General features: G+C 40.8%; 1 protein-coding gene across 5 annotated transcripts; it reads left to right on the plus strand.

Moving 5' to 3' along the window:
* The first annotated feature begins 7,202 nt into the window (after positions 1-7,202).
* On the plus strand, positions 7,203-19,829 carry LOC309715169 (uncharacterized protein). Of its 5 annotated transcripts, none has more exons than XM_082548037.1 (6): positions 7,203-7,295; positions 8,242-9,289; positions 9,435-9,751; positions 9,960-10,145; positions 17,628-17,698; positions 19,181-19,829. In XM_082548037.1, the coding sequence occupies exons 2-6, from the start codon at positions 8,661-8,663 to the stop codon at positions 19,277-19,279; spliced, it is 1,302 nt and encodes a 433-aa protein (XP_082404163.1). In that variant the 5' UTR covers positions 7,203-7,295; positions 8,242-8,660; the 3' UTR covers positions 19,280-19,829. The 5 variants fall into 5 exon arrangements, with proteins under 5 accessions (XP_082404163.1, XP_082404162.1, XP_082404164.1 ...); XM_082548036.1 differs by lacking the exons at positions 17,628-17,698; positions 19,181-19,829 and adding exons at positions 13,729-13,789; positions 13,860-14,211; XM_082548038.1 differs by lacking the exon at positions 19,181-19,829 and having other exon boundaries at positions 17,628-19,156.
* The last annotated feature ends 1,894 nt before the right edge of the window (positions 19,830-21,723 follow it).

The following is a 21,723-nucleotide window of genomic DNA, read 5'->3' on the forward strand; positions in this document are numbered from 1 at the left end:
TTGGCCAACTTACTCTTACAAAAGACATTTTTAATGTTAATGAGATTTTTTTTTAACTGGATAAATAAAGGTTATATAAAAGTCACTGCCAAAAACTGATTGCGGCTTCTACCTTGTTACACGAATGTTGTTTGTGGCTCAAGATGACTTTACGTCATCCATGAGGGATGCATTTGACATATGTTTCACATATTATAGCCCAACAAGTTACTTATAGCAGTTTAAATACGAGCAATCAGTTTTTGGCAAATACCGGAAATCAGTTTTTGGCAGACAATCACTTTTTGGCACAACACCGGCTCTTTGAAACGTGCAGGAAAATGAAAAGGAAAAGCGACGAGTTTTTTAAATGGACTAACAATGAGGTGGAGTTGTTGCTGCAAGTAATACAAAAGTACAAAGTTGCAAAAGCGATTGAGAATTAAAGAATTTGAAGAAAAGCTATCTGCTATCTTTGTGTTTTGCAGCAGAGAAAAAATATAGTTTATGTCAATAAAGCCTTTGATCCGGAGAAGAAAAGGATGTCAGGAGGGGACCTGGATCTGTGTGTTTACGCCTGCGTGTTCTGACGCCATGACATCTTGAAGATGCCGTTACCACAGAAACTGATTTTTGGGCATTTTACAAATTTTAGTCCATTAAGCTATTTTTAACCATTTCATTTTAAAGAAAAGTGTCAAATTTGAAGCCTTCAAATCAAAGTAACACCTTTTTTTCATATTCATACACCAGTCGTTAATAATTTCTACACCTCTCCCGGAAAATTTAAAACATACAAACAATTTATGGGAAACAATCTTGGAATACACATATTTGATCACGTTAGAACTTGATATTCACACTGGAACTTGTTAAATTATTACAGTAATTTACATTTAAAGAAATTTTCAAACGTACCTGCAGCGAAGTCCAGGTGACAGTCGGGGAGTCCGGGTCCACGGCGAGCCATCTTCAAACTTGAAAAACAAAAACAAGTACAAACGATCCACAGATGAAGTACTTGTGCTCTCAAATTAAATCCGCTTTTAGTAAAATGTTTTGCAAAACTTAGCTTTCCACAGGCTGAGGTTGGAGCAGGTCGAAACAAGTCCACGAGCAAGTGTAAACGGACGTTTGGAACCTTGTGCAGCATTTATATACCCTCGGCGACCATGGTTACGGTTGTCAACGTGTACACGTGCACGTGATAGAACTATCCGATTGTTCAGTCTGACGTCACTAGCCGTGTCTGGGTCTAAACTCCGCTGCAGGTCCATATATCAAACGATCACTATGGCATTACTGAGAGTTGAAAAACTGTCTAAAGTCTTTCATCTTTAATAAAATGATCAGCGTTCTGCTCTACCAGGTGTAACAATTGAGTTTAACATCCAGGCATCCATGAAAACGGAATTTATGACATTTAACGGAGTTAGAAGTTAGCAGGGAGTTAGCTCGCTAGCTTCTATCTAAATACAATATAACATGTCCTGACTGCGGGGTTTTGGAAACAAGTTAAAACGTACAGCTCTGCTATCACTTCCAACATAAATGAAGACAGAAAACTAAACAGCAGTGACGTTTGTCGCGCGGGAGCCTGGGATTGTTTAGCTAAACGGCCTAAACCGTTTCCCATTCATTCTCTATGGTAGTGCTAAACCACTACGGATGTAATATATTTTTGGCCACTACGGTCTTCCGGCGCTGTAACGAGTTTGAGATGCGGCGGCACTTTTAAAAAATCTCCTCTTTTACGTTTCGGGAGAGAAAACAAGTAACTCAACGCTCGCAACACATCCCAACGCTCCTCATTCATTGATCAAAGGTAAGAAACGTCGTTTGAAATAACAGTAAACCAAACAGAATACATTTACAGGTGTATATTACAGGTAATAGGCGTGTTGCGATTGCATTTACGAAGCATCCATCGCTCAGTTAAAGACGGTGGGAGTTTATCTGCTGTTGTAAAGTGGCACGGTAAAAAATGAATGAACGTGATCCTTAAACAAAATTGATTCCAAACACAAACAAAGACATTTCAGGTTATAATCTTGCTGCTGGGTTTACACAGCAGGATGCAGGAGAACAATAACGAGACTCAATTTGAAAGAACATTGACAACATTTGGGATAAAAGTGTTTTTTCCTCCAGGTATAACAAACTGTTCTGTCTGTAAATAAAAACCTTTCATGGTTGAATGATTATTGGCATATCTGCAAAATTTGTGGTAACTGCTTAGTAGTCATGGCACATAAGAATTGCTGGTTTATTAACAACATATATGTATTTAAGCTATCGTGTTTATTCATACACGAGTGGGCATTGCTCATGTTAGAGATATCAAAACAGATTTTCGCATTGATAAGGTGACTGACCATTACAACATGAAAGCAATACATTTTCTTTTAAAGCAGGTTCAGTCATTTAGCATGTCATCTCATAACAAGACACTTATTGGTTATTTAATTGTACCACATTATAGTAATGTCAGTGTCACAGCAGTCGGAAACCTACAAAGTTTATTTAATGGCAAAACACGTCAATGAAACACGTAATTTATTTAATATAATTGTTTATTTTTTCACTGCTTGTCAAGATGCAGAAGAAAGTTGCGCCATATCCAGGGAAAATCTCTGTGGTTGTTCCGCAAGGGGCCACTTGGATACCTTCTCCAGGACCCGTCAAAAGAAGCTCGACGGATTAAAAATGACCCCAAACTGCAGGACAAGTCTGCACCTGTGAGGGATGATGTTGTACATCAGAATGCTCTGACTGTCATCTATCAGAGAGGAGGGGATGAGTCTGACATGAAGGAAGTGCAGGGAGAGTACATTCTGCAGTTTGGAAAGTATAAAGGGAAATCTTTCCGGTGGCTTCTGGGGAATGATGTCGGGTACACCATGTACCTGATCAAAGATCTCCAGAAGGAAGAGGCTGCAGGGACCTCTGTGGAAGAAGGGCATGGCAAGGAGAGCTTGCATTCATTTGTACAGTATGCCCTCAGCTTTACAGAGATAAAGACTCTTCTGAACTGCAAGACCAGCAGAGTGAGTGTTGCTGCAGAAGCCTCTGAGGATGATCAGCTGGTTGGCTTTGGCTCATGAGCCAAGAGCACCTGGAAGGAGATTCAGGAGTCTCCTTTCTACGAGGCAGAGAGACAAAGATGGGTGGAAGAAAAGAGGAAATAGGGGAGAAACTGTTGATATTGTACATAAGATAGTTTTGTTCTAGTTTTGTAATGTTTATTTTGTTTATATAAATAAAAACTGATTGTAAATATAAAAATGTGAATAAATTGTGTTCTGTAAGATAAGATAAGATAAGATAACCTTTATTAGTCCCACACGTGGGAAATTTGTTTTGTCACAGCAGGAAGTGGACAGTGCAAAAGTTATGAGGCAAAAATTAGGATACAATAAGAATAAATACAGTACACAACTGTACAGAATAGAATAAAATAAAATACTATATACAGTAGAATAAAATAAAATAAATATACAATAAGATAAAAATAGAATACAAATACAAATGCTATATACAACTGAGTAAAAATACAACGATGACAGAAAGGATTATTGCACTTAGTATTATTGCATATGTATGGATGTGTGTGTTTGATCAGTTAAAGTCTTTATTATGGAGTCTGACAGCAGTGGGGAGGAAAGACCTGCGAAATCTCTCCGTCCCACACCGTGGGTGCCGCAGTCTCCCACTGAAGGAGCTGCTTAGTGCTGTCACAGTCTGCTGCATGGGGTGGGAGATGTTGTCCAACAGTGATGACAGCTTAGCCACCATTCTCCTGTCACTCACCACCTCCACTGGGTCCAGAGGACATCCTAGAACAGAGCTGGCCCTTCGGATCACCCTGTTCAGTCTCTTCCTGTCCCCAGCAGAGATGCTGCCGCCCCAGCAGACCACACCATAAAAGATAGCAGAAGCCACGACAGAGTCATAGAAGGTCTTCAGGAGTGGGCCCTCCACTCCAAATGACCTGAGTCTCCGCAGCAGGTACAGCCTGCTCTGCCCTTTCCTGTAGAGGGCGTCTGAGTTATGAGTCCAGTCCAGTCTGTTGTTCAGATGAACACCAAGGTATCTGTAGCTGTCCACAGCCTCAATGTCCATACCTTGGATGTTCAGTGGTTGCAGTGGAGAATGCTTGTGCCTGCGGAAGTCTACCACCAGTTCCTTGGTTTTACTGGCGTTGATCTGGAGGTAGTTCAGCTGGCACCAGTCCACAAAGTCTTGGGTCAGACCTCTGTACTCCTTGTCGTCCCCATCAGTGATGAGGCCGACTATTGCAGAGTCATCAGAGAACTTCTGCAGGAAGCACTGGGTGGAATTGTGGGAGAAGTCTGCAGTGTAGATGGTGAAGAGGAACGGAGCCAGAACCGTTCCCTGTGGGGCCCCCGTACTGCAGACGACCCTGTCCGACACACAGCCCTGAGTCCTCACATACTGTGGTCGGTCGGTGAGGTAGTCCAGGATCCAGGTAGTGAGGTGATGGTCCACTCCAGAGTTCACCAGCTTGTCCTTTAGAACCGAGGGAAGAATGGTGTTGAAGGCACTGGAGAAATCAAAGAACATAATTCTCACAGTGCTTCCAGCGGTCTCCAGGTGAGCGAGGGAACGATGTAGGAGGTGAATGACGGCATCATCCGCTCCAATGCCAGGCTGGTAGGCAAACTGAAGTGGGTCCAGTGATGAGCTTATTAGGCGCCGAAGCTGAGCCAGGACCAACCGCTCCAGGGTCTTCATCAGGTGGGATGTCAGAGCCACCGGCCTGTAGCTGTTGAGGTCCTTGGGGCGTGAAGTCTTTGGCACTGGTACAACACAGGAGGTTTTCCAGAGCTGTGGGACTCTTCCCAACCTCAGGCTCAGGTTGAAGAGGTGCTCCATCACCCCACACAGTTGGTCCGCGCAGGACCTGACGACCCTCGAGCTGATGCCATCTGGACCCGCTGCCTTCTTGCCATTAATCCTCCTCAGTTCCCTCCTAACCTGGGTGGTTGAGAGAGACAGGCTGGAGCTTTGTGTTGAGTGTGTATTGGATGCTGTAGTTGGGGGTGGGGGGGAGTGAGCAGGGTGAATAGCTGCTAAAAATAGCAGCACAGCTCTCTTCTTTATAACCTCTTAGAGTTCACCTGTATGTTTATATACCTGTGTGTGCTCACCATCAGGTAATCAGTTTTAAAAAGCTATGAGTGCAGCCCTGAAAGCTTACATATTATTTCTAAATCACTTCATGTAATGATAACAAGCCATCCTTTCTCTAGTGGGGTCTCACAGCTTTTATCTTTATAATCTTTCTGGTTGATTTGTAATATTAGAAACATGACTGCTGTCTTTTATCTGTGTGACTATACAGCCTGTTTCAGACATGACAACCAGACAGTGTCTGAAGTTATCTTTAATACATGCAACACAGCTGGAGATAGTCCAGACACTTTCTCACTTCTGATGATAATATTTTTGGTTTAGGTATTGTTGCTTTCTGGCTTGAAGCTTATCTACAAAAGCAGTTCAATAAGGAGAGATCATGTGGAAAAACCGAACATGATTTATTGAGATACAGAAATAAATGTAACTGTTAGGCAGTTAGACTCCAATGACCCATCATAGCAGAAGAAATCTCAGCAGTGACAGGATTTTGCATAAGCCACACCCCAGAGTCAAAATGCTGGTAGTGATGAAGATGGAGGCTGGGACAGGGTTCTGAGTGACCACGGTGAGGAGGAGAAAGGAGAGGAGGCGGGCTGCATAGCTGAGGATCTGAAACACAGAATGGTAGAAGCAGAAGAGCAACAGATTTAAAGCATGCAGAGTGGAGGCTGGCAAGAGCATGACTGGAATAAAGTAATGATGTCAGTACTGAGTTTGTGCTGGAAAATGAATAGATATAAACTAACAGCCACCAGGAAGCAGACAGATGACTTATTACAGACATGCCTTGTTTAAATTATGTATAAGCATCATTTTCTATGTCATCAGAATGTATCTGTATTATAGTTTTAGCTTTAGTCTTTTTATTAAAAGTTGGATGTCTGCATAATTGTAGACTATATGTCTGGTATGTATCATCTCAAGACTGTCATGATACAGTCTGAGTTATGACAGTATAGGTACGTAATGCAGAAAAATTGCTCCACAGGCCATAACACTATATAATCTAAATAAAATGATAATGAAATAAAAATTAAAAGCAAAGTGAAAAATAAATGTTATCCACAATAAGTAAATTGAAAATGGTGTTTAACTTTTGATAATGTAACACAACCTTTGTCCCAACCAGGACTCGAACCCGCGCTCAGACAGTTCAGTGTAAAAAAAACCCAATTTTTTTCCAATGCCCGAAAAGCTGCGATTTGATTGGCTGTTTCTCCGTTACACCTATACGCGAGGAGAACAACTGAGATAATCCATCCAAAATACGAGGTTAGTCATTCATATACTGCTGCATGGGCTGGGCTGTAGTTACATCCTAAGGTTTTAAAAACTGAGCTTAAATAAATGATTAGCGGTAATAAAAGCCGAGGGAGGTCAACAGGGATCACTGACAGTCAGTGATCCCTGTTGACCTCCCTTTCTTTTGAGATCAAATAGAAGAAAATACATAACATTAAACATGTTAACAACACAAAAGCCATATTAAACGCAGACTACTTTAGACCCGGAAGTAGGATTCGTGGCGTCATCACTGAACAACCGGATATGAATGGAGCTCACCGCAGTGTAATTTACAGTTAATTTATGGTCATTTACTGTCAGGGGTGGAAGTAATGAATTACAAATACTCACGTTACTGTAATTAAGTAGATTTTTTGGGTACTTGTACTTTTATGAGTAATTTTTCAAGTGTGTAATTTTACTCATACTTGAGTACAACTTACACCATGTAATCTACTGAGTACGCCCACAATTTGAATTAATATTCAAACCTTTCGTCTGCATTTTTGCAGCCAATAAAGCCGTGCAATCCCGACCGGCCAATTTAAGACGTAAGCAAAGAATAAACTCTGATGCAGCAGCAGGCACAGGTGTCTGGAGGTGCTACATGGTGGAGTACAAACTACTTTATAGACGGAAGATGTGGAGACAAAGAAGCCAAAATGGAGACAGAGGACAACTGTCAACCATGAAAACGACGTAGAAAAGACGGAGGACGTGTGCCCGTGGCCATACCTGGAGGAATTTTTCATGTGCAGAGGGAGAAAAGGAGACAGCGTCCAGATGCAGTGCAAACTTTGTTTGACCTCTACAGTCATTTCAGCTTACAAGACTTCAGCGTCTAATCTAAAAAAAAAAAAAAACACATTGAGGTAAGAGGTTTTACAACTATACGTGTACAATATTGCCTTCTTATTTTTCATGTGTGTTAAGGTTATTAGTTTGGCTGAGATATTGTCACCGCCATTGGTTAGCCTGATATTAAAATAAGACGGAGCTAGCTAATGTGCGTGTGTGCATGCATAATTGAGCTAAATTCGTAGGAATGTTTTAGCTTATTATTTGGATAACCACCGTCATTACAATAAATTAAATTTGTAGTCATTTAAAACTCACAGGCCTACAATCAGCTGGCCTATATAAAAAACAAAAACAAAATTTGAACACAGTGCTGAGCTGCATCTCAAATTAATCTTCCAGCTCTCAGCTGACATGTACCAGAGCCCGATTGATGGATCAGTTGATCAGGATCATTGGCCTGATATAGGTCTATCATAGTGACGTGGCTCTTAATCAGTAGGGTTATATGTTTCCCAATATGATATATTTTTTTAAAGAACATAATGTGGATTGTTTTTATTTGTTAGCTGTATGGGCAGCATTTTTGTGTATGTGATCCCTTTCCTTAAATTACATTTGCTATATACACATATTTTGCTCTCTTAGTATTTTTAGAACCTGACTAATACTGAAAACTTTAGGGTGATACTGATAAAAAGGACTTAAAAATTTAGATACTGATACATTGGTCGATACTCTTTTTACAGATAGTATACAGATTACAGAACTTGGAATGTATACAGAAATTCATGTTTTTCGCAATGATCGTTCAAAATTGGTTTACATTTGTAAATAAATACAGCAATATATCTGCAAGATTTGACCAAATTCACCACTCTTTTATACTATGCTAAACAATCAAAGATTAGCTCATGTCTAGTTGAATGATGTTTTAAAAATGTTTTCCTGTAGTGTTAATCACAGTGATGTTATGAAGTAATGTATGAACCTGACGTATGATAATATTTATCTCTACAGAGGAAACATCCATCGAAGATTGAGCAGTACAATATCACTGTGGCATCAACATCTCGTCAGCGAAAGGCCACAGCCACACCAAACAAGCTCTCAGCAAATACACAAGCCAAGTTACCAGACCTGATGTTGAGAGCTGCAAACAAACATGTTCCACAAGCAACTGTTGACATGCTTGTCATCAATTTCATATGTGAGGGTCTACAGCCATTTGCAGTGGTAGAACAGCCATCTTTCAAAGAATTGGTTACCACATTACAACCTCAAGCCAAAGTCCTCTCCAGACCCACTGTCCGTGCCAGAATCTGTGAAGCTGCTGATCACATGAAGATGACTTTGGTTGCAGCATTGGATAAAGTCAAATTTGTTGCTACCACTACTGATTGTTGGTCAGCTCATCAGAAAAGTTACCTTGGAGTCACATGCCATTGGAGGAAGAGTCCCTGGAAAGAAGATCTGCAGCACCAGCATGCAAAAGATTGAGAGGGTCTCACACATTTGACATGCTTGCTGGTGCGCTTGATGATATCCATTGCCAATACAAGATTAGAGGCAAAGTTGTAAGAACCACAACTGATATGTGGAAGGCCTTGACAAAGTTGGATCCACTGTTTGGGGCACAAAATGATGCAGATGAAGCTGAAGATGAAACAGACCCAGAAACTATTGACCTGACTGACCATATTGACTACCATGAGGCAAGTGCAATTCTTGATGAAGACTCTGGTTTGGAGTATCAACTCCCGTCTCATCAGCGATGTGCATGTCACCTGCTAAACCTTGTGGCAACATCTGATGCTGCCCTAGCAGAGAGCATGAAGGAAACCTACGAGAGGCTCTCCCGTGCATGCTTTGCAAAATGCCAGGCCATTTGGAACAAAACTCATTTGGCTAATGAAGTGGTAGAGGACAAGTGTGAACTACAGATCATTCGTCCCAATGCAACACAATGGAATTCAACCTACCTTGCCATTGAAAGGATAATACGCATCATTGATGAGAAGGGGGAAAATGCCATCAGGAGCATTTGTGAGGAGTTCAAGGTGAAAATGTGAGTAAAATTGGACACCTACCAATATGGTTGCAAATCTTGTGAATTTTCCTTAATGGATGGTTAAAAACGTGAGCAGACTCTTAATATTAAATCAGAAGATCCCTGTTATAGTCATGGTGGGTTTTGTTGTTGTGTCTTACAGGTTGAGTCCTGCAGAAGTTGCATTCCTTAGGGAGTACTGTACCACCATGAAGCCACTGGTGAAAGCTTCAAACATTCTTCAGTCTGAGTCCACTTCCTTTATGGGATGGCTCCTGCCAGTAATCCAACAACTACTGTTCAAACTTAGCAGGCTGGAGACATCAAGCAAGACATGCGTGCCACTCATCAGAGTCCTGCAAAATGGCCTTCAAAAGCGTTTTGGAGCGATGATGGAGGATCCAGAGTTGGCTGCAGCTGCAGTCCTCTTACCCAAGTTCAAGACTTCCTGGACTGACAGAGCAGATGTAACAGAGGCTGGTAAGGATTCATGTGATCCCATTTTTGTGTATTTTTACATTTGAACACATGCTTAAGTGAGTATTTCACCTAATACATTGTAAGTTATTGATGGTCTGTCCCGAATACTAAACAATCCTTTTTGAGAATTTGCCGTTTTTAAATTTGTGTTCAGGAATAATCACTGAAATGTAAATAACAAAATTGTGTTATCTACTTGCAATTACAGCCTTGACATACATCAAACAACATCTTGAAACGACAGAGCATGAGAGTGAGGATCAGCAAAGAGAGTCATCTGATGAAGATGAATTCTTCTCCAGACCAATCTCCAGAAGGCTGCAAAGTGCAGTTGAGCTTGATGGTTACCTTGCTTGTGCCACAGACACCATGGAGCTGCTGCACTCCTTCTCAGGTATCAAAAACCTCTCTCTTAAACTGAACACAGCTCTGCCTGCTTCTGCTGCGTGTGAACGACTTTTTAGCTGTGCTGGTCTACTCTTCACAGCCAAACGAAGTCGGATTGCCTCTGTTAATTTAGAAAACCAGCTCTTGCTGAAACTGAACAAAAGGTTCAGAAAGTAAAGTGTGCTTGAATGTCCAGCTTGAATGAAAAAAAAATACACAAAGCTGGAGTTCTTCTGTGTCTTTACGTGGCCAGCTGCCTCTTCTTCTCCCATTCTCTCTCCCTCTCTCTCCTGTTGCTACTTAAATGATGAAACTGATCAATGATCAGCTGATCGCTTTTCTCTCTTGTTTGTTTATCGTGCATTTCGAGCCAGAAAGAGGAAACCAGCGGTGGTCGCTCTAAACAACAGCAGCAGGTTAAAACTTGATCAGCTGCTATTAGAATTTATTTAATATTACTTTCTAGTATCAGCTGATGTTGGCTGGAGCCACAGCTGTAACAGCTGCTGGTCATGATATCGGTTTGGATATATGGTGAGAGGGAAACGTGAAGATGAAACCAGGAGATGTTCTTACTGAATCATCAGAGCTGAACAGGTGATGGAGAAACAGGTTTACCTTTTAGGTGACATGAATAAGTTGAAGGGAAGTTATGAACTGTTTCTGAGAGACAAATAACATCAGGATCCTTTTTTACTGACAGCTGGTAACTGTGCAGGGACGGGTCTAGCAAAGTTTTGCAAGGGGGCAGGTAACCATATACATGCACTGTTTATAAGATTGGGGAAACCTGCAGTCAGCTGAGACTGAAGAAGTCAATTGGATGAGTGACGAAACGTTTTTCCCACAAAACGTAAAGTCCAGATGAACAGAATCAACTTTTGGAGATACTATATAGCTCATGCTAATATCACATCTTCACATTTTTCTTTTTAGAGGTAACAATAACTTTGCATTCTCGCTACTCACCATGCTCTAAAACAGGTATATGTTAGCAATGACATCATTTAACAAATGTTTTTAAAATTCTAGCCGTGCTAATTAGCCTTAGGATTGGTTGAGGTCTGTGCAAGCCTTTGGAACAAAATCAGTCTTTTAAAGCTCACTATTTTCCAGGTGAGCCTATAGCACATTTGTTAAAGTCAGTCCGGATTGTACAGCTTCTAATCAGAAACAATTAAAGTTTGTTTCTTTTTTTTGTGGTTTTTTTTTTGTGCTCATCAATCTTTTTCTGTAAGTAGTTACCGAAATACAGTCAACCTTTCTTCATTTTCCTAAGTGTGTGTGTATATGTATGTATGTGTATATATGTATATATATATATATATATATATATATATATATATATATATATATATAAAACAAAAAAAACAAACCACAACGCCCCCCAGTCCCACACAGATCAACACAACCATCAAACATATTAGAGGAATATAACAGTAACAAAAGTAGATTTAAACAGGCAATACCTCTAGACTAGCAAAATAAGAGATAAAGGGTTGCCACTTGTGAAAAAATTTGGCTGTGCAACCTCTCAACGTATATTTAATTTTTTCAAGTTTTAAAAAAAACATGACATCTTCAAGCCACCGGGAAACAGTAGGATACTTAACAGACTTCCAATGCAACAATATTAGACGTCTCGCTAATAGGGATGTGAAGGCTATAATATCCTTTTGTGTGGAATCAAGTGTAAGTGAGCGAACAGGAATCCCAAATACAGCAATCAGAGGACAAGGATGAAGAGTTACCCCAAGAACAGTTGACATAATAGCAAAATACCCTGTCCAGAAACCTTGTAGTTCAGGACACAGAAAAAACATGTGGCTAAGGTACGACCAGTACTTTTAACATTTTATCAATTATTTACCAAATTAAAAAACAACATGTGGTAACTTATTTTTAATTTTGCTGCATACAAGTTGAATGAATGCTTACTGGATCTAGAACACCATTTAGATCATAACAGCTCCTGATCAGGATGAATTTCATTTTCAAATCAAATTTCATGTCGCAGTTTCACACTTTTGTAACATATTATTTCAAAGCTTGCTTATGGGCTTGTTTTGGAGCAGACCAACAGTCAGGCTCGTCTTCACCCTTACTGTCAGACTCTGAATTGATGGTTCTGCTATATCTCACCTGGCTGAGTGGGGACACATGTACTAAACGTTAGAGTTCCCACTGCAGGAGCTTGGGTTTGAGTCTGCCCTCGACCGTTTCCTGTGTGCCATACCGCCTCACTCTCTCCCCACCTTCCTGCCTCATGTTCTGAAATCTCTTCCTCTCCATCAACTTTGAGTTTCTTTGAGTGGAGCTTCTTTTGCAGCTGTGACAAAATATAGAATGGTTTCTGCAACCAGGGGAGTAAAATGTGCTGCAGTGTGAGGGCGCACAGGTGTAGGTGTGGAATTTTACATATAAATATTATAGTTTACTTCATGCACAAGAAATGTAAACATTTAATCTAACCCACTTTTCATCAACTACATAACCTTTATTGGAGAGTACATTCATAAATTGTGTGTATCACACACACAAACACACATCCACTAAACTCTCTCGTTTTATATCTCTCCCTCTCTCTTGTGAATGATGGGAGTTTGGTGGACTGTGTGGTTTGTCTGGCTGAAAGTTGTGTTTTTTTTTTATGTGTGGTGTGTTGTGAGGCTGATTATGAGTTAGTGTAATTGTGTATGGTGTTGTTAGTGTAGTTTATGTGGCGTTAGTGGTTTTTCCTGGATGCAGAGCAGGTCAGTATGCCGTGGACTTTTACACCACCATGTTAGGGATGGAGTAAAGTAATAAAGCTTGAGTGGAGAAGCTGCTGCAGGGGCTTCCTCAGCTGAGCTCTGAGGACAGAGCTGTCCTGGATGCTAACTTTTCTTTGGAGGAGATTAGTGCTGCTGCTGGTCAGCTGGCTCCTGCACAGGGTGGGCTGCCTGCAGACTTCTGTAAAAGACTGTTACTGGCATCGAGCCATCATGTGGGGCTCTCTCTTCTCCCTAAAAAACAGAGATTTGTCTCTGCTTAGAAATGGAGACGTGGCTCTGTTATGCACAGATTACTAACTTCCTTCAAAAGTACTGGCCACCAGGCCGAAACACTTTGTGAAATGAATCACTCACAGGGATCAGTCGTACTGTGTACCACACAGCTCTAATGTGAACAAGAGTTTTCTCATGAGAGACTTGGTAGTTATTTGTAAATTGTACAGTTTGATGTTGGAATAATTTCTTTAGATTAAGAGAAAGTGTTTGATAGGATTGACAATCTTTTTTGTTTTTCCATTATGAGAAGTTTTGCTTTTTGGAGGTGGATTTTTGTCACTTTTGGGGCTGTTGTATCAGGCGGCTTTCTGTTTTGTAAAAGTGGATGATGGGCTGAGCTGCCCAGTATAAGTTTGGAGAGGATCTAACTGGAATGTCCTGTTTCTGGAATATATATTTATATTGGTATATTTGTTAGAATTTTTAATCTTTGTTGAATGTTTTAAGAGATAAATAAGCAAAGTTATCTAGATTTATGTTGCCAGGTTTATGTCGGAGGCCTCTGCTGGTGTTGTCATTGTTTTTCTGTTTTCATTACAGATCAGAGTGATGTGGACTTTCTCAAAAGATGTTTAGATTTGTATGAGAACCTTCAGCAAAGGTGAGCTGGTGAAAAAATATGGTGTAACAGGTTTGTTGGTGGTCATATAGAGACTTTTTTTTTTTTTTAGGAAAAGAAGAGTCTCGGAGGTTGCCATGGAGACGGTCTGTGTCAGACTGTCTAAACCAAAAATGGATGCTGTACATACACTGATAAATGTCATTTCAGGAGTGGCCAGATTGAAATCCAGAGAAAACTATGCTAGAGGTGAAAGGTCAAACATTGGTCATCATGTTGAGATTTTTTTTAATACCACAGACTGACAAAGAAAACTGAAATTTGTGAATTTTAAAGGTGTGCAAGATGTGCTGTGTTCAGTCGCAGGGCCTTGCCCTTTTATTTCATTTGTCTTTGGTTTCGAGTTTTTATTTGTGCTCTTGTAATTATTTTGTGATAAAACTTTTTCTATTTTGAGATCAAGATTCAAGTGGAAATCTTTGTGTGTCTGTCTCTCCCTTGGTTTCTGTAGAGGTGCAGTGTGGGGGCGCCTGGATAAATGTTAAACAGAAGCTAGATGTAGTGTTCCTCCACTGTCCGTTAAGGATATGAGGAAAAGAAATGGTCAAGAACAAAGTGTATGGTGTATTTATAAAAGAAAATGGCTTTTAAATTGTATACCAAAACGACCACCAGAAAGTCAACTACAACTTGTTACATAATCATCATGATTGTTGTATCAGTTTAACAGTTTATGGGTTGACTTCTTTCGGTTCATTCACTGTTTACATCATGAAGGAAAAAGAAGGCAACAGGCTGAGAAATGAAGCTGTTGTGTGTCTTTGTGGCCACACGGGGGCAGTGCTGCATAAATAGTAGAATCTCTTCCTGGACACTTTTTCTGGACCTCTTTTTAAATGACTAATAAAGACAACAACAACATGAATTACATCAGGATCTGATATGGTTGTCTTTTTTTGTTGAGCTTTATATATTTCAGAATGCCTAGAGTTTGTTTGTTTCCCATGTTTTGTGATACAGAACATCTCCTCTCAGACGGCTGTTGTCTCATAATGGGTCGTTACCTGGTCTGATGGGGTGTTTGTTCCATTTATAAATCAAGTGATTGATTTGTGAAATGAGAGATGGCCTCTGACCTGCTGACTGGTGTCTGATCTTCTCTGCTCCCCTCAAATTTGACAACTACTCGGCTAATGTGATGGTGGACAGGAAGTCACTAAACCTGGGACTCTGGAAACACATTTCTAGGGATAAAAAGTTAATGTAGATCGTTTCAGGAGATAAATATTAAATGATCGATTTGGCGATTATACTAATATAGTAAGAAAAGAATGTATGAAGAAAAGATTTTTTATCTATACACTTAAGCAACGACCAGAGTCTTAGAATTGCGCTTTCACCAGGTTTTACTTGACTGAACAACAGAACTTCTCTGTCTCCTTTATAAGGGGTCACATCCTGAGTTACACAATGAGTCTTTCAAATGTGTGCGCTAACCCACTGCATGTGTAGTCGTGCTGAGACCGCGTGGTCTTATTTTTATTACCCCTTGATTCAGCTGTGACCTGCTTATCAAGTCTTTTTACAAGTACATCATAATTATCTGCTCTCATGCAGACATAAGTTGAGCAATGGTTTAACAAACTTTCCCATCAAAAACATGAAGGTTTAGCTTTAAGCTTATTTGTCCAAACAACAAAGGATAAACTGCCAGCACCTGGACTGAAACAGAACATAGTAGTGTTGGATGTAAGTAAAGGAAATACAAGTATAACTGTGACTATGGAACAAATCTCCTTCAATGTTAAACCTTAATGTTAACCTGATTGTGTTTATTAGAAAAATCAGCCATTACAGTGTCTGTGATTGCTTCACATAGTTAACTCTGGTTGTCTGTGGGTTTGTGTCAAACTTGGAGTGGAAAAAAAGCATAAAAACTGTGGAAGATGCAGACTGTGAAAGTCTAGTTTATTTCATGAATACAATTATTTTTTTTACAGTCGCTAGAACAAAGTAGCGTACATTCATGATAAAGTAAATACCACAACACAACATGGACAGTAAGAAGTAAACTGAATTGTCTTAGAACTTATTATATTCTTTAAGCTTAAAAGCAACACCTAGGATTCGACTGTTTGTGTTTTAAACCTTTTATTCAAAACTAGTATGTGTCAACACTTCTTTCTCCCAGCAGCATTATTGAAGTGACACTTTAACGACACTTTACCTGCTGATGCTTCACATCACAATCTTTATGACGAAAAAGCTCAGATGTCTGTGCTGTCACTTGTTATGAAAATGGACAGAACCTGGGCTCAGGCTTCCTCTTCTTCTTTCCTTCCTCTTTAATAATAACCATAGATCAGTAAAATAGCCATATTTTTAAACAAATGATTGTGATGAAGAGAATTTTTTTTTCTAGTGTGCATGAACTCAAAATCTTTTAAGTTTAAATCTTTTTTGTTTACCAATAACTGGGGAAATCCAAACTTGATGTACCAGGTCAACTCAGCGAGCTCCTGTCTTGACCTCCCCTCTGCGCGCACGCACGCACGCACGCACACACACACACAGTATCATCATAAATGCCATGATATCTTTCTTGTTCAAATAGTTTATTCACTTAACAAAGAGGTAGCTTGGAAACTCAGTAAGAAGGAGGAAAAATAGTTTAAGGACATTTTCTCAAATAAAGAGGATTTCATCATCTTTCTGTTCATAATGGGGCGATTGTGGCTCAAGAGTTGGGAGTTCGCCTTGTAACCGGAAGGTTGCCGGTTCGAGCCCCGGCTTGTACGGCCGCGGTCGTTGTGTCCTTGGGCAAGATACTTCCCCCGTTGCCTACTGGTGGCGCCAGTGTCCGGCAGCCTCGCCTCTGTCAGTGCGCCCCAGGGTGGCTGTGGCTACAATGTAGCTTGCCATCACCAGTGTGTGAATGGGTGGATGACTGGTTGTGTAAAGCGCTTTGGGGACCTTAGGGACTAGTAAAGCACTATACAAATACAGGCTAAATAAAAGAAGAGATACATCAGAAACAAATCAGTAGATCCAGAAATTATAGAGTCAAACTCTTTTCAGCTGTAGAGGTACACTTCATGCACTCCTTAGCGTACAGTTCAAATGCCTGTGTTAGGGTGCATTGTTTCAGTTTCATTAAGTCTTCTTGCAGTTACATGATAATTATTATGCTGGAGTGATCAAAGCTCATAAACATCTGAGTTACACAATGAGTCTTTCAAATGTGTGGAATATCCCAGCTGTAACCTTTGCTTTCAATTTGGTTAAATTTGGCATTCAGATCACAGACTAAACAACAAGTACAGTAGGTCTTCCACTCCACAATTAAAAATAGCAACACTCATGCAAGGCTTTATTCTCCATAGAGTCAACATAAAGCAACATTAAATAATGGATCTTTCATCTGAAAAAATTACAGTTTGTATAAATTTACACTGAAGACCAAAATACACACACATACATAAAACCCATAAATCACTAAAACCTATTAAAACACATGGAAAATTACCTCATTTGTTGTGCTATTCAAAGATGTGTATGTGTGTGTATTCAGGCCAAGTCATAAAGAAAGCAATAGAGGTCAATATACTTTATGTTCTACAGTCGCTGCAGATTAATGAATTATAGTGGAAACTTGAAGATCCTAGGTATAGTAGTTTGTGGGAAATAAATACAGTGAAGTGACCATTTAGCTCTTGTGGCATGAAACTGCTTAGTGCATTATTATTTGCTTTTCTACAATATGATATTTGTTTAATAATTGATTGATTTAGTGCATAAAATAGTTGATAAATAAAATGTTAAATATCTAATCTAAGGGAGTGTCTTTGACACATGCTGACTGCATTCTTCTTATAACCAGAACAGGAAGTGAGATCAGAGGAGAACAAGAGTGAGCAGTTTGGTGAAAGGAACAGGAAGGATGAAGAAGAGGTGAATATCCACACAGTTTAAAAGGAGACATCATGGCACAATAAGAGCACAAGCTCTAAGATGAAGACTGGTAATGATTAAAAACTGCACTAAATAGTATCATTCTGTGACTTCACACTTTAGGTAGTGCATAACATGTACCACTTTATATTAATTTTACTATATGTTTAAATAAATAAAAACAAATAACTTTAAAAGGTGCTGTTATTGAGTGAAAATTCAAAAGACTTCATGGCTGGGGAGAAAAAGGGAGAAAGATGGAGGAACACAGCACACATAAGAAACAGGTAAGAGTGGACATGAAGTCAAAGTCAGGGACATGTCCGATAATAAAGACCTTCCACCTGGCTACATATATGTCACTTCTGCTTTGCCCACATTCATCTATGGTGATCGCTCATAACTAAGCAGGGTGCTATGCTCTTATCAAACGATGATCCGAAACTGCTCTTAAAATAATTATTACAAGAATATATACATATTTTTTTTGTTATTTTTTTTAGTTGAATATAAAATGTTTGTGTGTGATTGTCAGTACAAAGAGGAAGCGCGGACAGAGAGACTGGAACTAACAGAGATCAGGTGGATTTTTCACAACATCTACATGCATTAAATGGATGCGTTGTGTGCTTTTCAGTAGCACTCTGCTATTAATGTGAATAATAGCATTTAGCAACATTCACATCACTGTAAACTTGAACAGGATGAATGCCACTATACTGATGTGACAGACTACAAATCTGTTCTCCACTCTCTGAATTGGTGTACACGAGTCTCTGTGCTGAGTCTGCACAACAAAGTGTTTGGGTTTGCATGAATTCAAAAGCTGTCATTTAAAATCAGCTCTATTACCAGTTTGCTTCTTGTGCAGGTACGTGGAGTCGCAGGGGGATTTTGAACTGTCTGTATTGTATAATGGTACTTTAAATACTTGATGATTTGGTGGACCTGCCTCTATGTGGTTAAGAGACTGAAACAATGCCGTGCAGGTTTCTCCTCTGATCTGCTTTTTCTTAAACTGTTTTTGAAATTTACTGTCAACATGACTGTGCCATTGCATCGGGTTTTAAAGTAAAGTGACCACCGTAAAGCTGATGTATTATATTAAAATCTGTTATTCTTAGACACTGCTGTAGGTCATCCAAAAATTACATTTCTTTTGAAGGCAACACTAAAAGCATGACATTAAGACTGAGCTGAGCCCTCCTAAAGGTTTGATGCTGGAGTCGCCCCTGATTGAGTGCTTCTCACACATTTATGATTTTGAACAATTTACAGAAAATAATATCAACAGTAAGTACTTTTAAAGACTTAACATATAATAATAGTTGCTGAATTCATGCAAGTCAAATAACTGATTGATCAACTACAGAAACAAAATTGTACTTCATGCGTTTCATGAGCACAAATCTTCATCTGTAAAATAACAACTAAAGATGTCAGATAATTGTAGTGAAGTCAAATGTACCAATTTCCACTTAGAAGCAGCGGAGAAGAAGCCACAAATGTGATGGAAAGAGTAATAGAATAAACAGCATCACAATGATATATGGGAATATGACAGTAAATACTAAATATTAAACATTATTGTGCAGCACATAAGATCAACAGAACACAGTGTGCTTTGAGGTAGGAGCCAAAAAGGGTGTAGTTTGTGGGTGTGATCACCCATGTGTACACCTGTGAGCATGGATGCGCTTGTTTTTTTTAAAAAGGTTCCTTCATGTAATGATCTGCTAGAGGGTGTGGGGGGGGGGCCACAGCCCCGTCCTCCAGGGCATGAAGCAGGTATGGAGGAGATCAAAACTCCAGACATCCAGAGGCCCCCAGAACACAAGAGACCAAGGAAGACCAACAGAGGGGCAGCCGCGCCACTGTCCCAGAAAGAGCTGAGGAGAGTCCCAGATGAGGGCTCACTCAGCAGCCGCGGAGCAGAAGCCAGGGGGAGTTGCAGTGACGCGCCCGTGAGCTCCGCCGGCAGCCAGCCGTGCCTGAGTGACCGAGCCCCAGGCCGAGAGGCCGGGGGCACCCCACCTCCGAAGTGGCCCGAGCGAGCCCCAGGCTCCAGGCCCCGATAAGCGGCCGCCAAGGAGTGAGCCGGTGTGTACCTGGACGCCCATCCCCGGACACAAAGAACCACCAACGCACCGATGTCTGAGGGAGTCCGCCACTGGCAGGGGAAGTGGTGGTAGGGGGAGATAGGCCTCCAAACCTTGGAGGGCCTGAGATGTCCCCAGAGAGGTGGCGCCTGACACCCAACCTGACATATAGACACAGAAATACAGGCACACACATATACAAACATCCATTCCCACCCTCATGCTCTCATGTGCACTTACTCCACACTCAACCAACGTGGAGACAGACATAAAGAGACGCTGTACACACGATCACACTCCCCAAGCGTACCCTACAAACCGGGTCTAGGTACCCTTGCCCCTGGAGGGGGAACTGCACCCAGACCCAGGTGGTATTACCCTTTTCCCTGCGGTGGGGGGAGGCAGACCGCCCCGACTCCGCAGCAGCAGGGAGGCCCCACACCCCAGACCGCAGTCGGACGGCCAACTCCTCCTCCTAGCCCCCCCCGCTCCAGCAGGTCGCAGAGAATGGGGGTGAGAGAAGACTCCAAACCTCCCTCCACCCGCTCATTGTAGTGTTGATGCATGTGTGTTCTAAGGTGCATTTAAAACCCAGGAGGGCATGGAGCTACCTGCCAGAGAGCAGCAGGTAAGCGCATGGTCCCTCCTGCTAGCCCTCAATGTCTACCGGTATGTGTATTTAACCTTGAGAGCACTTTGTTACTAGCGGCCTGTCACAAAAACACATTTTGTATAGTGTTTTTTTTATTATCTTGTTAATAAAATGTATACAAATGTGTGTGATTAATCACAATGTGTTAGTGTGTAATCACCCTGAGACATGCATGCCTGTCTGTAAGAGTCAGATCTAAAGCCACTTGTGATTTGGAGATGCAGCCTGCAGATTCTGTCCAGATTATCCCAGCTCTCTTCACTATATATCCAGGCTTCACTTATCAAATGTGTAAAATTCAAGGCTGGTCCTTAAAAGTTGCCAACAATGCAAAAACTGCATAGCCACACAAGTCCCAGCGTTTCCCACCGCAGCAGCTGTGAAACGAAAGAGGAGAAAGGATGAATGAGTGTTTGCTTATCGGCTCTCCGCTCTCCCCCAAGCTGGCGTTGTTCTTGGTAGCCATGACAACGGAGATAGTCCCAGCTTTGTAAATACAGGCCCCAACAGCCCAAAAAAGAAAAGAAAAAAAAAGGATTGGGATTCCCTGCGCAGACCAGGAATCCCCCTAGCAGACTGAAGACACAGATAGGACCTGAACTCAGTGAGTGTGTTCGAGCCGAGGCTCGAACCAGGGCCTGTCTGTGCTTCAAGTTGCCAGGGGCCGGCAAGTGTTCTGCGCCACCTGGCGGCCGTGTAAGCCGTACAAATTTGCTATATTTGACTTCTCTGAATATAAATTATTTTTGAAAAGGAAAAATAATAATTTTAATGTGAGGCAAAACATGTATGGTGCTCGATAAAGATGACACGCCGACTCACTTCTTCTTCTTTCTTTTTTTTGCAAAGTTTGTTTTCATATTAAACCAGTGTCAGTGACGTCATTCTATGCGACTACCACAGTAAAGGAAAAGCCTGGATCTGTACATCTTTTTCTTTTATTTTTGTTGTCTAAAACACAAAAATCGCGAAACAGTCAGCTCACAAAGTTGCAGGTTGGTGGCAATTTGGCAGAACAGCCAATGACTTAAAACATTTAAGTGCATATATCTTGCCACAAGACATGTGCGCTAAGCTAGCCAAATTAGTTTCTGTTAGCGAATCAAGTTCAAGCTCCTCACATATCATCATCCAGGGTACAGTCATATGCTCATGAGGAGATCCCACGCAGGTAACACTACGGCAGTGCAACAAGTTAAATATGCACACATTTTAAGCTATTTCCTAATATCTAACCATTATGATAAATGTTTGCCTGCAACCGACACAACCAA

This window comes from Aulonocara stuartgranti (assembly GCF_965226115.1).
Source record: "Aulonocara stuartgranti genome assembly, chromosome: 10".
Lineage (NCBI taxonomy): Eukaryota > Metazoa > Chordata > Actinopteri > Cichliformes > Cichlidae > Aulonocara > Aulonocara stuartgranti.